Source organism: Trichosurus vulpecula, chromosome 8, assembly GCF_011100635.1.
Source record: "Trichosurus vulpecula isolate mTriVul1 chromosome 8, mTriVul1.pri, whole genome shotgun sequence".
NCBI lineage: Eukaryota > Metazoa > Chordata > Mammalia > Diprotodontia > Phalangeridae > Trichosurus > Trichosurus vulpecula.
The window spans coordinates 33532342-33553584 of NC_050580.1; the positions used below are offsets into that span (position 1 = coordinate 33532342).

General features: G+C 49.7%; 1 protein-coding gene across 1 annotated transcript in view; it reads left to right on the plus strand.

Moving 5' to 3' along the window:
• The window catches only part of PALD1 (phosphatase domain containing paladin 1), a 95069-nt gene extending 86935 nt beyond the window's left edge, over positions 1–8134 (plus strand). Inside the window, exons 19-20 of the mRNA XM_036735802.1 lie at positions 592–747; positions 7727–8134. Of these exons, the coding sequence (XP_036591697.1) occupies positions 592–747; positions 7727–7876 (306 nt within the window). The 3' untranslated portion in view covers positions 7877–8134. The remainder of the gene's footprint in view (positions 1–591; positions 748–7726) is intronic.
• The last annotated feature ends 13109 nt before the right edge of the window (positions 8135–21243 follow it).

Consider the following 21243-nt stretch of genomic DNA (forward strand, 5'->3'; position numbering starts at 1 on the left):
ATCTGTGAGAGGAAAGGATTAAACCTGGGTCTCTCTGGCTCCAAGGATGGTTGCCTTTCCGCTGTGCTCTGCTGTCTCAGCCATTTGGCTTAGATCTTGATAATAATTTCAGTTTTCATTTCTGTTTGCTTTAAAGTGTGCAAAAACATTTTGCACAGAACAGCCTTGCAAAGTAGGTTGTACAAAAATACCTTCTTTTTACAGGTGAGGAAATTGGAGCAGTGACTTGTCCAAGGTCACACAGCTATTAAATGGAAAAGCTGGCACTTAAACCCAGGCCTTCTCTGACCCTGAAGTCTAGCTCTCTACTATAGCATGCTGATTTAGGTGGGCAGGGATCCTCTGGGAAGCATCACAGCCTGGATCTGAGAGTAGCTCTTCTAACTCCAAACCCAGTACTCATTTCTCTGTACTGTGACTCTCCAGAAATAATAACTCTGACTCTTTCCATCATTCCAGGATGCCTGCCTGGCCCTTTAGGAGATAGAGGCAGATTGGAGGGCATTAAGGGTCCTAGTGGACCACTTCCTCTCCTGCTCTCCTTCCCCACTCCCCAATTCCACTCCAGAACTTCTCCTTTCCTTCCACCAGGGAAAAACTGCTAAGGACGAGCAGGAGACCCGGACATTGCATCTCAGAAGCCTGCAGTACCTGGAGAGATACATCTTCCTGATCGTTTTCAATGCCTACCTTCACTTGGAGAAGACCGACTCCTGGCACCGGCCCTTCAGTGTCTGGATGCTGGAGGTGAGTGACTGACTTGGGAGTTAGAAGCGTGGCTTTGGTGCTCGGAGGGACCCCGCCCCATTGGAGCCAGGCACCTGCTTTCCCTTATTGAGGGGCATGAGATTTGCTTGTTAAGATGATGTAGCTGCTCTCTTAAGGCAGAGCCCACTCAGTCCTTCCTTTTTTTGTTCTGTGTTGTTTTTGGAGGGAGGAAGGCAAGGCAATTGGGGTTAAGTGACTTGCCCAAGGTCACAGAGCTAGTAAGTGTGTCAAGTGTCTGAGGCCGGATTTGAATTCAGGTCCTCCTGACTCCAGGGCCGGTGCTCTACTCACTGCACCACCTGGCTGCCCCAGTCCTTTCTTTGATATTGAATAATAATAGCTAACATTTATATATATATATGTATATGTATTTATATGTATGTATATATGTAGCGCTTTATGGTTTGTTCTGTTGTTTCAGTCAGGCCTGATTCTTCATGACCCCATTTGAGGTTTTCTTGGCAAGGATACCAGACAGGTTTGCCATTTCCTTCTCCAGCTCATTTTACAGATGAGGAAACTGAGGCAGACAGAGTTAAGTGACTTTCCCAGGGTCACACAGCTAGAAAGTGTTTGAGGCCAGATTTGAACTCAGCACTCTCTTCACTGTGCCACCTACCTGCCCATTATCTCATTTATTCCTCACAAAAACCCTTGGAGACAGGTGCTTTTATTACCCCGTTTTACTGAGAGGAAACTGAGGCACAGAGAAGTGACTTGCCCAGGGTCACCTAGCTTGCGTCTGGAGGAAGGATTCAAACTCAGGACTTCTTGACTCCCAAATCCATCACCCTACCCACAGTGACACCTGGAACACTTCAGAATTGACAACCCTCTTTCCTCATAGTACCCTCGGGAGGTAGGGAGTAGATGAAGCAAAAAATCCCCTGGCTAGGGGTAGAGAGGTAGAAAAGGCCGGAGCTGGGTTCGATTTCAGGTCTCATGACGCCCCATGTCAGCATCCCAAGGCCAGAGCTCTTTCTGGTTCTGCCTTCTGGATCCAAATGCAGAACCTGTCCCCTGGGATGGCCGTGTAGACGAGTCCTTGAAGACAGCCTCTGAGCCTTCTGTCCTCTAGGTGCTGGCATCTGTGGCTCCTGCTGATGCTTTTCTGGCGAGGGTGCTTCCCTCCCCTGCTTGCCTTGCTCCCTCCCTCTTGATAGTCCTTGTGGCCCTCTCCCCAGCCCTCCCCCAGCATGTATCTCTGTCTCCCATGTCCTGCACTTATGCCAGCTCCTTCCCCTGGCTTCTTCCTGCTGCCCCTTCATCTCTGGTGCCAAGTGTGGGGCCTGGCGTTTTGTGCGCTTGAGCCAGGAGGACCTTGTTCCTCTCAATATCGGCATCTCTGTAGGGCTTGCCTCATGTTACCTTGGGCTGTTCTGATCCTGGGCTGCCGGGCCTTCCATGGTGGATTCCCTCTATCCTCGTGTGGTGTCTGAAGAGTGGGTCTAGAAGGTTCCTAGATTCCGAGTCAGAAATTCTCAACAGGGGGACAGAAGACAGACTTGGGAGGTCATCTCCCCATTTTGTAGTTGAAAAAACTGAGCCCCAGGGTCATCAGATGACTTATCCAAGGTCACAGAATGGTCAAAAGCCTCTGGCCTCAAAGCTGGCACCCTCCCCGGTGTACTGCACTGCCTGATTTGTGTTTCAGCCAAGCATTTGGCAGGGACGCTCATGGGGTCATTAGGACACAGCCAAGCCACCTTCGGGGGTGCCACGCCCTTCCTGTACATCTGTGGTGCTGGCATCATTATCTCCATTTTACAGATGAAGAGAACGAGGCTCAGAGAAATCAAGGGACTTGCCCAGGGTCATACATCTCAGTGTATCTGAGCCAGGATTTGAACCCAAGCCTCCTGGCTACACATGTATTCCCATGACACCCTGCTACATTTAGGATTTCAGCTGTCCCTTAATTCAGCTCTTTCTTTTCATACACAAGGAAACTGAGGGAAGAAACTAGTCTGAAGTTGCCCAGTGAGTAGCAGGACACAGATTCTTCACAAGGGCAAGGCCTCTGACTTTAAATTAGGTGGGGAGACAGGCTTCCGGACGTTTGGTTTCCTTTCGCCTATTCGGAGCTGCAGCCACGGCTGAAATAGCCACATTGTGGGTGGGAGGGAGGTCCCTGGGGACCCTGGCCTCCCGGAATGACCTCCCTACCCTGTAATGCCTCTGCTAATTACCCCAGCGGCAGGAAGGTCGCTCATCCCTTCCCCCATTTCCCAAGCTCATGCCACCCCTGACCCTGCCAGCCTTGGTCCACGGCCAAGTGCTGGAATTAGCATCGACCAACCAAGGGTGAGGACCTCGGGACAGGCGGGAAAGATGGTGTCACTAAGACTAGAATATGGAGGAAGAGGCAGAAGCTCTGCCCGTCCGGAGAGGGCCCTGAGTGGACTAGCTGTCTTCTCTCTTGGAGGCCCGGGTACCAGGGATAACTTGGGACCAGTTCACACAGAAGGTGTGGTCAGTGTGGCCACATCAGCCCCCGAGGCACTGAAGGCCTACAACATGTGCGTGGATTTGTCCCAGCATTGAGAACGAGTGCCCTTGAAGGGAGGTCTGAGGGCCAGAGTTCCAAGGCTGAGTCCTGGGCCTAAACAAAGTATGGTGGTTTCAGGGATCAGCCAACATTTACTGAGTACCTACTGTGTGCAGAGAGCTCTGCGCAAGCCCTTGGGGGAATCCTAGAATTTCTCAGCCCTGAATCAGCGGGAAGTTACTGTGTACTTCCTATGTGCCAGGAGCTGTGCTGAAGGGCAGGGATACAGAGAAAGGCAAAAACCCAGAAACAAAATGAGCGTTTTATATTTGATCCTCAGGTAGCAGGGAGCCATTGTGATTAACTGAGTGAAGAGGGGGCCACGCTCAGACCTTGGATTTAGGAAGGTCTCTGGAGGCTGAGTGAGGACAGAGTGGAGCTCGGTGACCCGAGCCTGGGACTAATTAGACCAATTGGTCTTCTGATGGAGACCACTTAGCTGGCTGGTGGTGAGGGCCAGAATTAGGGGTGTGGCTGTGAGTGGAGAGAAGGGAATGTAGATGAGAGACGGATCCTCTCATTGTCAGGTCAACCCAATGGCATCAACAAAGCGCCTACTATGTGCAAAGCATTGCATTGGGAGATGGAGACCCAAAGGCAACATATCCTCCTGGAGGGAGACAGGGAAAAAGAAAACGGGGTCAAAGAGTATGCGATTTGCCCAAAATCTCTCAGGTAGTAAGGTGCCATTGACCACCTCTGAGCTTTTGCACAGGCTGATCCCCCTACCTACGATGCCCTCCCTGCTCCCTCCTAGAAGCTTCATCTACCTTTAAGACTCAACTCCAATGCTCCGCGCCTCCTCTGGGAAGCCTTCCTGGATGCCCCCAACTTGGGTGCTCTTTGCCTCCTCAGACTGCTTTGCATGAGGTGTCCCCAAAGTATGACTGTTGACTACTGTCTTAGGGTAGGTTGGGGTTTTAGTAGTTTCCAATGACACTGAGACTTTGGGGAGATGCTATTTCTTTTTCTGCACATGACGGTGTCTCCCTCCAGGAGAATATGTTATCTTTGGGTCTCCATCTCCCAGTACAATGCCTTGCACATAGTAGGTGCTTCATCAAAGCTGTTGGATTGACTTGACTTGAAGTGGCCACAGTGCATCTGGACCTCAGTCCTTCTGGCTCCAAACCTAGCCCTCTTTTCTGCCACAAAATGTAGAGAAGACATACAAACTGAGAAACATGCCAAGACCCAGGCATGACCTTCGTGTCCTCTCTAGACCTCGGGGAGTCTTTTGCCCTAGTCAGCCTTGGGGAGCCTCCTATTGCTTGGACCCCTGAAGCCTTGTCTTATGGGGGGCCCGGCCACTTTCCCTGCCCTGGTTTTCCCTCTCTTCCCTAAAGGTCCAGGCAGGCATTGACGTGTAATAGAAAGGGGGGACCTTTGATCTCAGGCTACCTCTCACCACACAGCAAGGCTAGAAGGAGACGCTCCTCTCCTCCCTTTCTTTCCCCCCTCCAGGCCAGGCCTCTTTTCCATTCCATTTGCTCTCTTCCTTTCTCTGGAAAGGGTGGAAGAGGATCAGAAGTGGGATTGGGGTGGAGTATATTAGCAGCCTTTAGAGTAATGATTTCATACTGAGGCCCCAAGGGGTGCCAAGTTTGGACCGGGTAAAGACTTGAAACCCCCTCTGTTCTCTGTCTCTCTTTTGAAATAAAGTCTGTGTGTGTGAGGGACTTGGTCTGCTTCCCCTCTCTTCCCCACTCCCCTCCTGATCTCCCAGGGTGGGGGTACAGAGAAGGGAGCCCAAGTTTGTGGACTAGCTCAAGTCTGGATTGGCCCGGCAGGGCGGCCCCAGCCATTCAGACGAGACAAGGCCACATTGTGAGCTGGGAAGACAGTGCCAAAGCTAACAGGCCTGCTCAGGCTAACTCTAGCAGGTACAGAAGGGCCTGGAAAGACTGGCAGAACCAGAGGGGGCAGAGGAAGTGACCTGGGCCCTTTTCTTCTCACTTTACCCCTCCTGGAGTTCTGAAGGGACAGCCAGGTCTTTTGTTAGGCTGAGGGAAGGAGGGGAGAGAGGGGGTGGGGGAAGGAGGGGAGACAAGGTGGAGGGAGCAGGGGAAGAGGAAGGGGCAAGGAGTGGGGTGGGGGGAGCATGGAGGCAGGAGGGACAGGAGGAAGAGAAACGAGGTGTTTAAAAACACATATTGAATAGACTTTTAGAGCCAGGAGTGACCTTAGAAATCACAGGCTGATGTTGGGGGGAAGAGGGTCCATGAACCTGGATGGGAAAAAGTTCCGATAACTGTATTTTAATAAAACCGTCTCCCTAGGAAATCTTTACTTAATTTTATAGATTTAAAAACATGATTCTGAGGAGGAGCCCATAGGCTTCACCAGGCTCCCCAAGGGGTCCACGGCAGAAGAAAAGATCAATCCCTTTCATTTTATAGATGAGAAACCTGAAGCCCAGGGAAGGTCACACAGGTAGCCAGCAGAGATGAGAGGTACTAAATCCATGGGTGTTTTCATGACACTGCATTACTGTTCAGTTCAGCTAGCTGGCACCACAGTGCATAGAGCTCTGGTCCTGGAGTCAGGAAGACCAGAGTTCAAATGTAACCATGGACTCTTACCAGCTGTGGGAGCCTGGGCAAGTCACTTAACCTCCATCTGCCGCAGTTTCCTCAGTTGTAAAGTGGAGATAAATAATAGCCCCTACCTTCCGGAGTTGTTGTGAGGACCAAATGAAACCATATTTGCAAAGCACTTTGCAAAGCTTAAAGTGTTAATGAAAATGCTTGCTAATATTAGTATTATTAGCTAATGTTTATTTTCAATTTTATCGTTAAATAAATAAAATATAGCCAAATACGAAAATGATTTATTAAATTATTATACATTACATAATATATATGTTATATGTAATAAGTATATTATATATTATTAATTATGTGTCACACACAGATCTGCAAGTAATAATTCTTTGGGTGAGTCCTAAACACAACGTTAAGTGACTCAGTTTATTTCTACATATATATTATATTTTCTAAAGTCTTGTTCTTCAGGACACCCCTGGAAAGTAGGCTAGGTAGATGGTTAATTCCCATTTTAGAAGACAGGGAACTGAGGCTGAAAGAAGTCGATTATTTGCTGAATGGTATAGCAGAAAAAGAGTCAGCCCCTCCCTCCTTTCATTGGCAAAGTAGGGACTGTGGATGTGGAGTGATATATGTTACCAGATGTCAGCGTATCAGCTGGTTTTACTTACCTGTTTTTTTTCCTTTGTTCCAAAGGAAACGCTCCCTTGGGGTTGGAGATGGAGTAGAATGGGGTATATCCAGAATTATTGTCACACACACGTGTACACACACACACACACACACACACACATATACATAAAACAAAAGGCATCTATATGAACAAACCTATATAAGCCTTATGAAGCCATCTTTATAAACAAAAGCATCTATAAAACTTTCTAAAAAAGAACAAGAAAGTGCCTATTTATTTTGAAAAGACTGTCGCCCTTGGAGTCAGGACACACAAGTGTGTGACTCCCGGCTTTGCCAGGGACTAGCTTACTGCCTGCATTACCATGGCCACGTCCTAAGCCTCCTTGTCTGTCTTTCACTGTCTCCTTCCCAGGGACGTTGTGGGGAAAGTGCTTTGTGTTTTACAGAAATGGACACCATGTTTCCTGCTGGGGGTCTTCTAGGTAGTAAGTGGTAGGACCTGAACCCAGGTCTTCAGACTCCTGGCCCTTTCCCACACACTGCTCTCCATGGTGACTGTTTCCTGAAGACCAACTTCAAAGAGGCCTTGAGGTTGAAGGTCTAATCTTCCTCATTAATTTTTCCCAGGAACCAAGATGCTACTTTTGGGGTTCTTCAGCGCAAGTCACTTAGGCCTGTGCCTCAGGCCCTCATTCTGGAGAAAGGGAATTTGATAAGAGTAACTGACCCCCTACCCATGTGTGGACTCCCCTGCCCTTCCAGCCCAGAATTCTATGTCTGGCAGGGAAGTGAAAGGGGGAGGGAAGAGAACAAGCGTTTATTAAGCACCTACCGTGTGCAGCACCGTGCTAAGTGGTTTATAGATATCGTCTCATTTGGTGGAGATGCCCATGGATGTGGTCTGGGAGAGCCTGGTTGCTTCCTCAGCAACATTCTAAATTTCAGACCTCCATTTATCCAACCCTCTTTTCTCTTTCCAATTCTTCTGTTAGCTCCTGGAGGGCAGAGACTTTTCTTGCTTCCCTGATGTTTTCCCTAAGCTATTGAATGGATGGATGAATGGATGGATGAGTGGATAGGGGAGAATGAGTGAGATTGAGTGGATGAGGTAGGATGTGAGAGGGAGGAATGAGATGAGGGGAAGGAAGGAATAAGTGTGCATGACCATGAAGCGCTCCTCGCCCCTGCCTGCCCCCAGCCCTTCGAATCCTGTTTTCTTTCTCCTCAGGTGGCCTCCAAAGCTGGAGTCTACGAGATTCTCAACCAGCTGGGCTTCACCGAGTTTGAGACGATCGAAGATAAGCCCCTGTCAAGGTTACGCTACCGATGGCAAGAACAGACCCTGAGCCCTGGGCCCTTCCTGGGGGACTTCCTGTAGAAGGCAGAGAGCAGCAGCCCACCAGCCACGCCCTCTGGCACAGTCCTGCCACCCTCGGTGGGCTCCTTTCCTTTTCTCCCTTTCTTTCTCTTCGTTTTAACTGGAGAAAGAGGGGGATGGGCCATGGCCTGAAGGAAATGGCTTCTCCCTTTCCAGGAGAATTGGGTGGGGGGTGGGGTGGGGGTGGGGAACCTGTGTTACTTATAAAAGAAGCTTTGAGAGGGACCTTTTTCGACACAATAAACCATATTGTAAATGAAAGGAGTTCCATTGGATGGGCGCCTTGTGGAATGGCCTATGCCGTGTGCTCACGTGGAGGAGCAGGCCAGGCACGGGGCCTCCCGAAGACCCCCTCCCCCCAGTCAGAGCTTTCTTTCTCTCCTGGCCCCGGCCCCTGCCTAGCGTCAGTCTATCTATCTGTCAGCACTCTGCCCAGATGACGTTGATTTTCTTAAGTACCCCGTGTACTTGGCTCTGACTCTGGGTCTGTATTTAGTCCTGTGCCTTTGATGTTCCCTGGCCTTCCCTGCCCCCAGTTTCAGTGCTCTATGAAGCCATGACAGGGAGGATTCCTCCCATGCGGCCTTCATCCAACTCAGGGCTGCAAACACTGTGCAGACCTACTGTGTGCAGATGCTTTGGGAGGCGGTGCTACGGGGGTCCTTTCTGTATCCTTGCTTGCCAGTGGGCAACACAGGAGAGCACATCCAGAGGTCCTCTAGGCCATCCCTCTCATTTTACAGATGAGGAAACTGAGGCCCAGAGAAAGGGAAATTACTTGCCTGTGGTCACAGACATAGTGAGTAGCTGGCATGATTTGAACTTAGGGACTGTGACTCCTCCGTGGTTCTGGAAGGAATGAGAAGGACCCTGGGTTGGGGGCCAGGAAGCAGCTCAGAGAACCTGGAAATGTCCAGTGCAGCCGCCAGAGAAGGGGGTCTCAGGCAGGGGAGACGGGGATGAGATGGGGAGACTGATTCTCTTGTACAGGCAGCAAGGGGTAACCTGGAGTCCAGGAACTGTTTTATTTAAAAGTAGTTTGAGAACTGTATTTTATGCATTTAAAGCCTTCTTTGGCCAAGATTCAAATGAAACAGTCTACTGTGCAGACTTTAAAGTGCTGTGTAATTGTGAGCTATGGCCCTTGGTATCTTCCACGGAGAGGGATTAGCAGAGTAGAGAGCTAGGAGAACCAGATGAGAAGCCAGGCTTGGTGGGAGATGATTGAAAACAGGGAAGAAAAAATCCCACAGGATGGAAGAATAACAGTGAGCGCCCTCCTTCCAATTTTGCATCTGTGGGCTTGCCCTGGACATCTTAGATCAACTAGTGTGGAATCGGGGAGTGCCCATGCCTTGAGGTGATATGGGAGGGATTCGGGGGTGCCCACATCTTGAGGTAATTCTGGAGTTGGGGAGCACCAGGGTGGAGGTGATGCAGGAGGGACTCAGGGGTGCCCATGTCTTGAGGTGATTCTGGAGTTGGGGAGCACCAAGGTAGAGGTGATACGGGAGGGATTCAGGGGTGCCCACATCTTGAGGTTATGTGGGAGGGATTTCGGGTATACCCACATCTGAGGTGATGCTGGATTTGGGGAGCACCAGGGTGGAGATGACACCAGAGGCAGTGCTCTAGGGAATGCGCTCCCCACTATCCTGCCAAGCAGCCCTCTCTCATGTCTTCAGAAAACTAATGGGGCCCCTGGGGGGCCAAAGGCTCTTATGGGGGAAGGGAATAAGCATTTATATAGTGCCTACTGTGTGTCAGGCACTGGGCTAAGTGTTTTTAAGGCCTTTCAGGTCTCTGGCAGTGGAGTCCTGAGCCAGTCTGGCCTGTAGAGTGTTGGGTATGAGCATGTGCTGGGCAAATCTCAGCACTTAATAAGTGCCTACTGTGTGCCAGGCACTGGGCTGAGCCCCGGGGGACACAAAGGAAGACAAAAATGTGGGCCCTGTCCTCAAAGAGCTTGCACTTTAATGGGGAAGACAACATGCAAACAACCATGTACATACAGGATATGTAAGGTGTAAAAAGGGGGTGATCTCGGAGGGAAAACACTAACTTTGTGTGTCTGCTGCAGGGAGGGGCTCCTGTAGAAGGTAGGATTGGGGCTGGGCCTTGAAGGAAGCCAGGGAAACCCAGAGTTGGAGGGGATGGGGAAGAGCCTCCAAGCTCTGGAATTTTGGGGGCACAGCCAGTGCAAAGTAACAGCGTCTGGGGATGAAGTTTCCTGCTTGGCTTGGCCCAGGAGCCAAGCTCTGCCCCCTGGAGAACTTCAGAATGCTCCTGCCAGGGAAGGCGCATTTCCTGAGCATCCCAGGAGTGCCCAGGCTCCTGGGGGTTGCTAAGGTGTGAAACTGCTGGTTCCACAGAGCTCCTCCCCTCAGGAAGCTTGCGGTGCCAAGATGTGCCAAGTCGGTGGCAAAGGCTGCCTAACCCTTGGTGTAAGTGTACTTGGCCTAGTGCCCAGGGGCATGGTAGGAACTTAGTGGAGGGCAAGGTCATGATATTGGGCTGAGAAAAGGGGGAAGGAGGCAGGCAGGGTCTTCCTGGGGGAGTTGGGATAATTCAAGCATTAATGGGATAATTGGGAGAGGGAGAGAACGCTCTGGAGTAGATGGGATGAGATAGGCCTGGAAGAACACGGATGGGGGAGAGAAGGAACGGCGCCGTGCATGGAGGAGGGGGCCCTGTAGGTGGTGGGAGCGGCCCTGGAGGAGTATAGGAAGGCTTCTTCTAGGCGCAGAGGGCCGAGGAGGATTCAGAGGCCAATGATATGGCTTTCATCGAGGGGGAGTTGCCATGCCCGCCCTCAGAGTGGTCTACAAAAGAAATGGGCGTGTCTTTGGGGAATATTACGGAGGAGAGGATGCACTCCTTGGACCTGGCCTTGGCAAATTTGGGGCCATCTTCGGGCCAAGCTCCTTTTGCAGAATGACCTTCTAAAGATCAGTTTTTCATTGTCTTTTTATCTGTCGAAACAAAATTCGAATGAAGAGGCAGGTCAGGGCTTTTCTCTGGATTCTCCCAGCAAACCCTGACCCTGCTGCTGTGCTGGGGCCTTCAGCACCCCGTTGACTGCACCTTGTTGCCTCAGTTTCCCTATTTATAAAATAATCCTTGCCCACATCACAGGGATTTGTTTACTCATGGTTTAGCTTTGGGCTTTGTGTCTTGCACTTTTAAACATGAAATATGTCCAGATGGCTCAGAAATCGGAGACCCTGGCTCAAATGTCACCTCTGAACTGTGTGATCTTGGGCAGATCCCTCCCAGGGACTCAGTTTCCTTATCAATAAACTAAGTAGATGGGGCTGTGTGGCCCTGAGGTCCGTCCTAGCACTAGAGCTGCGGCCTCCTGGACGCATCCTTTTCACTGTCCAGCCTGCCCAGGCCTCAGTCTGTCTCTCTGCTGTAGCATTGCCCCAAGGGGGAATATTCCTCTCTGGTGGGGTCCAGGGGAGCTCAGTGTAAATCTTTTCCCGTTTCCCTTCCCGCTCCTCTCCCTCTTACTGTGTGTTCCTCCTCCTCCTCCCCTTACCAGTCTCCTCCTTGGCTTCCTTTTCCATCTCCTTGAGCCACCTCCTCTCCTGCCCCTGGGGGTCTTTCCCCCTTGGTTTATTCTTCCTTCTCCTCCTTGGTCTTAGCATCCAAGGACCTGGGCTCAGCCACCTGGTATTTGTGAGCATGACCTGGGGTGAGCATACCCCTCACTAGATCTCATATTTTCTCCTATGTAAAGAGGGGATTGGACAAACTTAGACTTTTAGGGTCCCTTCCAGTGTGATAAGCCAAAGATCCTCCTCTCCTTTCCCCTTTTGGGCCTTTTCATTACTGAACGAATAGATCCATTTACTTCAGGCTAATAGAGGCTTCCTGTGTTGGCTTTTGAAAGAGGGAGGCCCTGGGGGACAGTGTGGAGCCTCCAAGTGTGGGGCTTGAGCTCCAGCAGTGTGGCAGGCCCTGGTGGGCCGGGGGTAAGGGATTTCGATTATTTCTTGGGCCAGAGGATGGAGAACTTCCTGGAGATCACATTCTAAGGTCAGCTCTGAGTCAGAACTGAGAGAATCCTAAATTTTGCTTTTCTCATGGAGGACAGCAGTATTAATAACGGATAGTTCTGTAGGGATTTAACGTGCAGAGCACTTGATGGGCATCTTGTTTGAGCCTCATGTCAGTTCTGGGAGGTTGATACCATCATCCTGATTTGGCTCAGAAAAATAAAGTGACGTTCCTAGGGCTGTTATACAATTAGCATGAGTTGTCGGAGGCGAATCTGAACCCAGACCTTCCTCCTGTGAAGTCTAGGCCAGGGATTCTAAAAGGGTAGTCTGGGGACCCTAGGCTGGGGCTGGGCCTCTTAAAACTATTTTCCTAATAATTCTAAGATACTTTAATTCCTAATACATTAAATATTGACAGATCTAATGATAAGACCCCTTTGGGGTCTTCAGTGGCTTATAAGATTGTAAAGGGTCCAGAGACTAAAAAAACCCCCGTGAGAACTGCTGCCAGGCACGATAAATACTCCTTGAAGTGGGATAGGGTGGCCTTTCCCCCCAGCTGCATGGTGTCTGCAGCCTCTTCATCCCCCTCCTGTGAGTGCTCTCCGGCACCGAGGGGTGGGCTCAGATCCCAGGGGCCTGAAGGAGGGCAGGCAGCAGACTCAAGACTTGGGAGGACAGCTTTTATCCATCAGGGCAAATCCAGATTGCAGCAAAGCCTCGGAGTCTCGGAAAGTTGAAAAATGAGTCAAATACAGATTTTAGGTTTTCAATTCAGCTGGGCATTTGTTTATCACCTACAAAGTAAAAGGGCCATCCTAGATGCTGGGATTACAAAGAGGATTTCCTAAGGAAACTCTGATTTCAAATCTGGATAATGTTACATTTATTTAAAATGCCAAAGGCTGGGGGTGGGGCCCGGAAGGAGGCTGGAGCCCCCTTGGAACACAGGGCTGATAGAAATACCTTCCATTTCTCTAGTCTTCACAAGTATCCCCATTGTACACAGCTGAGAAACTGAGTCTGAGAGCCACCACACAGTCAGTGTTAGAGTGAGAATTCTCACCCTGTTCTTTCTGAACCCACGACGGTTAGATGGTGCTGCCTTTCTAACAGAGGACCGAATGGGCCCACCATTGTCCCAAGCTCCTGCCCCTGGTGCTTCTCCCCTCCCTTAGAATCTGAGATGAGATTTCAAAGGTTGACTTGTGGCCTGGGGCATGGCCTCAAATGAGGTTTCCCCTCTGAAGCAAGGGAAGGAGGGAGATGGCAGGATTTAGGACTATTGCTTTCTCTTAGGTCAGGAAGATCTGGGTTCGAATCCTGCCCCTGATACACAAAGGCTCTGTCCCTCTGGGGCCAGACATTTGCTGCCTCAAGCAGCTGGAAAACTCTGAAGTGAGAGGTCAATTATTGGTCTTCATTGGTGGAGGAAGTTTCCGTTCTGTGAGTTCCCTGTGGTTATTAGATCCCAGTTCCATACTCCCTCTCCCTTGAACACATGCATCCATGTGCAAATACATACATGTAGGAAACCTAGGTTGCTCAATGGTTAGAGTGCTGAGTCTGGAATCAGGAAGACTTGAGTTCAAATGTGGCTTTAGACATTTCCTAGTTGTAGGACCCTGGGCAAGTCACTTCACCTTGTTTGCCTCAGTTTCCTCATCTGTAAAGTGAACTGGAGAAGGAAATGGCCAACCGCTCCAGTATCTCTGCCAAGAAAACCCCTAATGAGGTCACAGAGAGTCAGACACAATAGAAAAATGACTAACAACCGTTATACACGTGGGATGAGGATGGACCTGTTGCTGTAGGGAACTCCTGGATGAAGACACTCCCTCTACCAATGCGGGTCGGTGTCTTCTCAGCGTACTCAATGTAGAGTCTTAGCTGCCTGAGGGATTTTGAGAATGCAAGTGACTTGCCCAGGGTCATGCAGCGAGAAGGTATCAGAGACAAGATTTGAACCTAGATCTTCCTGGTCAAGGCTGTCTCTGCCCACTGGGCCACACTGTCTTCTCTGTGCACAAGCCCATGCATACGGCTTATATATGGGCTTCAAGGTTTGCAGAAGGTTTATATTTTCATTTCATTCGATCATCATAGATCGTCCGGCCTAGTGCTTCATTCCACAAGAAGGCAACTGAGGCACAAAGTCATACTGGTCATGTGAACAGAAGTTAGGATTCGAACTCAGATCCTCTGAGGTCCTAGCCAGGACTGTTTCTTGCCACACCGCAAGTCTGAAGCCTTCCTCTCACAGTCTTCCTCCTCTAGCCCCCACTGGCCCTGGATGGACCCTTCCAACCCCAAGGCCTTCCTGGACTCTTGCTCTCTCCATGTCAGGATACTTGCTCCCCCTTCTCTCATAAGAGGGGAGGACTGGCCTTTGGGGCTGGGAAAGGGAACCTCCTGCCCCGGCAGCAGAGCGTTCACTCGTGGGACTGCAGACCATAGTGCATACATGCGTACATAATAAATGCTTGTGGATGGACTAAGAGAACTATGTCCTGCCCAGAGAGGCATGTGTGCGTGTGCGTGCGTGCGTGCGTGCGTGCGTGTGTGTGTGTGTGTGTGTGTGTGTGTGTGTGTGTGTGTATGGGCCCACGTAGGCAATGCAGTGGATAATGTGCTGGGCCTAGAGTCAGGAGGACCTGGGTTTGAATCTGGCTTCAGACACTTATGAGCTAGCTGTGTGACCTTGAACAAGTCACTTAACCTCTATCTGCCTCAGTTTCCTCAACTGCAAAATTAGGATAATAACAGCACCAGCCTGCCAGGGTGGCTGTGGGGATTAAACAAGACAACATTTGTAAAGTGTTTAGCACTGTGCCTGGTATATAGTAGGTGCTACATAAATGCTTCTTTCTTTCCTTCCTCCTTCATTTGTTGGGTTTGTTGTAGAGGAATTCTTGAACTGCTAAGGGTTGGACTAGATGGCCTCTGAGGATCCTTCCGTCTCTGAGATTCTGTGGATCTGAGCCTGTGTTTGGGAAAGGACGGGAGAGGGCATGTGTGTTGTGTATGTATTGTGTGTGCGTGTGGTGTGTACGTATGCGTGTGTGTTGTGTGTATATATATGTATGTATTGTGTGTGTGTGTAGTGTGTGTATGGTGTGCATATGTATGTGTGTGTATGTATGTGTGTATAGTGTGTTGTGTGTATATGTGTGTGTATGTATGTGTGTGTATGTATGTATGTGTGTTGTGTATGTGTATTGGGGGTGTGTATGTATATATGTATGTGTGTATAGTGTGTGGTGTGTACGTATGTGTGTATGTATATATGTATATATGTATGTGTGTATGTATGTGTTGTGTATGTGTATTGGGGGTGCGTGTGTGTATGTATGTATGTGTGTATGTGTGTTGGGTGTGTGTGTGCGCGTGTCAGGGGTGTGCGTGAATGGCGTGTATGAGTGTTTATCAGCCAAGATGCCTCTTTAGAGCAGATGCCATTGGGCAAACACTCCTTGCCACCTACATCCAGAAGTTCAGTCCCTGACTCAGTGTGAAAGGGTAAAGTCATTGACGTGTTAGATGAACCCATCAGAGGAGGGTGTGTTCTGTAGGGGGATGGAGCATGTGTGAGAGTGCACAGGTAGTGTGTAATGTGTGTGTGTGAGAGAGATAAATGGACTGCCAAAGGGGGGAAAACTTAAGCCCATCCAGACGGGTTTCAAGTGTGTCTTTGGGGAAAGGTCCATACTACTGGGGAGAAGGTGTGGCCATCAGCCGCCATGGTGACACAACAATGCTTGTGTCTTGCCACCTGAGGACTTCAGCTCGTGGGTGGAGCTTGGAGTGGGTGGGTGGGGGTAGTCCTTAGCAATCAGGAATGGGGAGACCACCCAGCCTCCCTCATCCCCAGGAAACAATAGAGCCCTTGTGTCTACCCTCCTCAGCCCAGCCCTTTGGCCCTCCTGCCCTTCAGAGAAAGCCTGGGAGAACTAGGTGGAGACTGTGGAGAGGGGATGCTGAAGTGTGTGTGTGTGTGTGTGTGTGTGTGTGTGTGTGTGTGTGTGTGTGACTTAAATTATACCTCTGGGCAGGAGGGCTGTGGGAAGCAGCCCACCCAGCTGTGTCCCTGCCATCCCTCTCCCAGGAGTTAGCCAAAGAAGGCCCTCCTCCTTGTGTGGGCAGAGCATGCATTTTCCAGTGGGCATCCATGAAGCAGAGCCTGGGAGAAATACTTCTGAGTTCTGTGTGACCCTGGGTAAATCCCCTCTCTGGACCCACTTTCTTATCTCTCAATTGGGGGACAATGCAGTCCTACCTCCCTCCATGAAGAGGGTGCAGTGAGATACAGGCGTTAAGTGACTTCGGGGCACTTGAATAATGAAGGGGAGGGAGAGGCTGTCACCTCTCATTACAAAGTGACTCCACCAAAGGCCTCCTCTGCTGCCCCAGAGACCACTGGCCAGGCCTGCTTGGTCCAAGTCTGAATTAGGTTCGGTTGTTGTCCTTCGTTCTCCAAGAGGACTGAGATGACACAGACCTGACAAGATCCACAAGACCAGCCCAGTTATCTGGGGAGGCCCCGGAGGCCAAAGGAGGGATTATTTCTGCCCAAGTGGCTCATGAAGCATCTACCAGGGTGTGGAAGGGCCAGGATCAGAATGGGTGAGGAACCATCCAAGCTGGGGAAGTCACCAATTGAGTTACTGGATCAACCAATCAACCAGCAAGCGTTTATTAAGCTGGATGAAAGTAGTTTCTGGACGGAAAACAACATGGACATCCTGTCTAAGGAGATAATAATAAAAGATATAAAACCAAACACAGATCTCATGAAGGAGCCACTAGTCTATGGGGGGTAGCGAGAATAGGGTAGGAAGACTTAAGCCTTGGGTTTGAAGGAAAGACCTGGGATTTTATCAGTATAAAGGATTCCCAATAAGGAAATCAGATCCTCCCCCACCCCTACACTGATGCAGTCATTCATTTTGCAGTTGCCTGGGGGCACCAGGTGACTTGGTCAGGGTCACAAAATTCTGCAATCATAGGCAGGATTTGAACTCAGTTCTTCTGGTCCATAGGCTAGTCATTATCATTGTGTCTTGCTTCTTCAGACTGAAACATTTACAGACAAGGAGATTTAAACCCAGCAAAGGGATGCCCAGAAGATGCCCATATGGGAGCTGACAGTCTGCCATGGCTGATGCCGGTGTCCATGGCCTTAGGAGAAAGAGGTGCCCCCATCACCATCCTGGAGGCAACCCTTCCCACCAGGAGTACCTCAAAGTCTTCCTGTCCTCTGTCGTTATCACTGGGGTCCCCACCATTTTGGGGTTCCCCTTTCATGGAGGACATTGACAAACCTGAGCCCATCCACAAGAAGGTTGAGCAGCAGGATGAGGGGACTGAAAACTGATGAAGGAGGATCAGTGGAAGGTCATACTAGAGAAGGACGGTGGAATTGGGAGCCTGGGTTCAAACCCGGCCTCTGACGCTCACTACGTGTATGCTTTGAGGCGGCTCGCCACCTCTGGGTCTCTCTCAGTTTCCCTCGCTGTCAAATGAGGGTAATGGGGTTGGCCCTTCTAGTAGCAGGTCTGGGATCGTCCCATGAGGCTTTGTTCAGAAGACATGATGGACGTCTTCAAGTATGTGAAGGACTGTCAGGGGGAAGAAAGATTAGATTTATTTTGCCCGGCTCCTGAGGGGAGAAGCAGGAGCAATGGGTAGAATTAGAGCGGTAAACTGAGTCTTGACACAAGGAAAGATTTCGTAACAACTACAGCTGTTTCTAAGGGGACTAGGTGCTTCAGGAGGTAGGGGCTTTCTCCTCACTAGGGTTTTCTAGGAAAGGCTCCAGGACCACTTGTTGGAGGTGTTGTAGAGGGAACAAGGGGGCAGGTAGGGGTGAGATTGAACGGCCTCAGGGATCCCTTCCAACTCAGAGAGTTCAAGATTCTCCCGTGGTATGGCCCATGAAAAAGCAAATGTGTTCTAACAGATATGCCCTGTCTAAGAGCGAATGAGGTGACAGCCTTGCTGTATACGCTGCCTTTGTCAAGACACACCTGGACCAACACATCCAATTGTGTGTGCCACACACCGGGATGATGGCCAAAGTGGAGTGTCTGGAGAGAAGGCAAGCAGGGTGGGGCAGGGCCTCATGATCATGCCCCTGGAGAATGATCCAGGGAACTAGGCATGTTTAGTCCAGAGAAGGAAAACTTAGTGGGGTGTGGGGGACGTAAAGGCAACCTCGTGGTAGAGGGATTAGCTTTGTTGTGCTTGTCCCTGGAGGACAGAATGATGGAGTTCCAGAGGCAGATTTCAGCATAATTTAGAGGTGCCCCCAAACAAGATGTCCCCTTGGGAGGCCATGAGTTAGCAGTCTCCACAGCAGGTCTTCAAGCAATGCCTGGGTGACCATCACAGAAGGGATTCTCAGACAGGTTGGCTTTGCACCAGACAGCCCCTGAGGTTCTTCTGACTGGGACCCGATGATTCTCTGAACCAAGTGCAGCATTCTGAGTCCGGGAGCAAGATGGTGAGTGATTCAGTCGCTTGCCCTTTGCCAAACAGCTGGTGTAATTTTTATGATCCTGGCTGCAGGCAGCGGGAGAGGAGGGGATGGAGAGGGTTTGTTGACCTGCCTTACTTATTTTTCCAAGGAAACCAGCATCTAGGAGAATGTTCTGCTGTGGTTGGCACTGCCTCCCTACCCCACCAGACCTTTACCTGTAGAGCACAGCCCAGGTTTTTTCAAAGCGTCTACCCCTGCTGTGGGTTTCCAAAGACTGCTTGGACCTCACCACTATGCCCCTGTCCAAATTATTCTGCTTTTCATTTGCTCAGGAATGGGTGACTCGGTATGCTTGGTGCCTGGTTCTAGCACAGCTGGCTGCCCTGGGTGACCGCTGACCTCTCGGTGGCCACTTTGTCACTGGAGAAATGGGAAGAACCATCCCCGTAGCTCCTTCTTGGCCCATCCCTCCTTCTCTCTTTTCCTTTTACTCTCCTTTTCCAGCTCAGTCTTCATTGGATGATCCTAGGATTTAGAACTGGAAGTTTCTCAGAGATCCCTGAGTCCGTGTGAGTTCCAGTGACCGACTCAGCGCTGCTTAGCTCGAGTTCTAATCCGAGGCTACTCCCTCCAGATCTAGTCTGCTTTTCAACCTTTTGTTTCTTATTGATGTCTGAAACCAGGTAGGATTCCAATAAATGCCATATTCCTGGCCAGTGGTAAGGAGCACCCTTACCTGGTCTTTCTTCGGTCATTTTTCAGTTGTGTCTGACTCTCTGTGACCCCATTTGGGGTTTTCCTAGCAAAGATACTGGGGTGGTTTGCCACGTCCTTCTCCAGCTCATTTTACAGATGAGGAAACTGAGGCAAACAGGGTTAAATGACTTGCCCAGGGTGACATAGCTAGTAAGTGTCTGAGGCTGGATTTGAACTCACGTCTTCCTGACTCCAATCTCAGTGCTCTAACCACCGTGCCATCTAGCTGCAGTAGCCTCCAAGTGATTATTTAGTGCTATTGTATACCAAGACCATGAGGAAAACCTTATAGAAACCTAACTCTAGCATAAAGGTTATGACAGTCAGAACCTAACCGCAGTGTGGGCTAATGCTCCCAAAAGAAATCCACTTCTTTATAGCATATGGGAGGAATGCTAAGCGATCTCATAAAATCACATGAGAGAGGGGGTGCTTATGTAGGTGAAGGGGGGGTCTGAGAAGAAATTCTGGAGCAGTTGACCCCTTGGTTTGGCCCTAAAGAAGGCTGCATGTAGTGTAGTGGAAAGAACACTAGATTTGGAGACAGAGGTCCTGGGTTCAAAGGATGACTTCTTTACTGGATCTTCTAAGTTCCATCCCAGGCCTGACAGGCCTGCATTCTGACTGGGAGATGGACGTGGGAAGTATGTATCTTACAGGGCCTAGTGACCTCAGCTAGACTAAAAGCTCTCTGTTTAGCCGGGCCCTTCTCACTCCCCCGGCCTGAGGAGCAGAGCCAACTTTAACCCAAACAGGGGAATCCCTGATGGGGATGAAGGGCGGTGAGGTAGCAGTGGAAACTTTGTTGAAACCCCTCAAAGGCTGCTAGTTTTCTCCCTCTGATAGACTTAGACCCCTGTTCTCCTTTAAGGCACACCCCCAAACCCACAAGAAACACGAGTTTCCCATGAGTCACACCAAGCACATTATCTCTCGGCCCGGCGGTTTCACTTTGCCACGTCATCTCGGTTCATACATCCTTCTTCTGTTTCTCTTTCCTCAGTTCAAACAAATTTCTTCTGTTTCTCTTTCCTCCTCTTTGCCTACTACTCTCCTCCCTTTGTCCCCTTTGTCGTTCACCGTGTGACCCTGGGCAAGTCACTCAACCGCTTTGGCCCCTAAGCTGCTCTCTAAGACCAGGCATTAGAGCCATGTTGAAGGAAGGAGATGGAAAGTGTATGGCTTCACCAATGAAATCAAAGGTCCGCCTCCTTCCTCACCCTTCTTCCACCCCAAAGTCAGCAGCCGAATCAAGTCCATAAGCATTTGTTAAATGCCTACAGTGTGCTGGATCTTCTGCTAAAGCAGAAAGAAAGATAGTGCCTGCCCTCAAGGAGATGATGGTCCAATGGGAAGACGATTCAGTCATCCCTTCCATGTCCTGACTGTCCCCATTGTGGTTTCTGATATATCGAGGGTCAGCAGGAAAAATTAAATGGGAATTTTGGGGGAGTTTTGCAGAAGCTGTAGACAACATAGAAACAGTTTAGAAACCCAGAAATGCATAAAATAAATGTATAGTGTTGGATAATACCAACATATTTTATCTTTTAATACCATAAATATACACCATTTCTTCTCTGGTATGAAGGGAGGGCCAAGAAGTTTTGTGTGGATTTTCCAGATCAGGGGATAACTGTGCATAAAAGGAGGTTGAAAAGCAGTGATTTGTTATGGTGTAATATAAAAAGACCTTACATTTACCTAATCATTCAACAAACATTTATTGACCACCTGCTATATGCCAGGAAAGTCTTAGGGTCTTCCAAGAACCTGCCGTACATTTGCCCAGCTGTTTCCTGTTAGGGAGGGAATGCAAATACTGTTTGTTATCCCTATTTTACAGATGAGAAAAGTAAAGCTTCCACAGGGGATGCAATGCGACTTGACTAAAGTCACATAGCTGGTAGTAGTGTCAGAACTGGGATTTGAACCCAGGTCATCTGACTCCAGATCCACTTTCCACTGCACCCTAATATCTCCACTCTAAGAACCACTGATTAAACACCTTCTGTGTGTAAGACATTTCGTTAGGCACAAAAGGAAGAACCACTGATGGATTGGGAGTCATGAACCCTGGGTTCAAATCCCTCTGCTGATATGTATTTCTACCTGTGTGAACCCAAGGT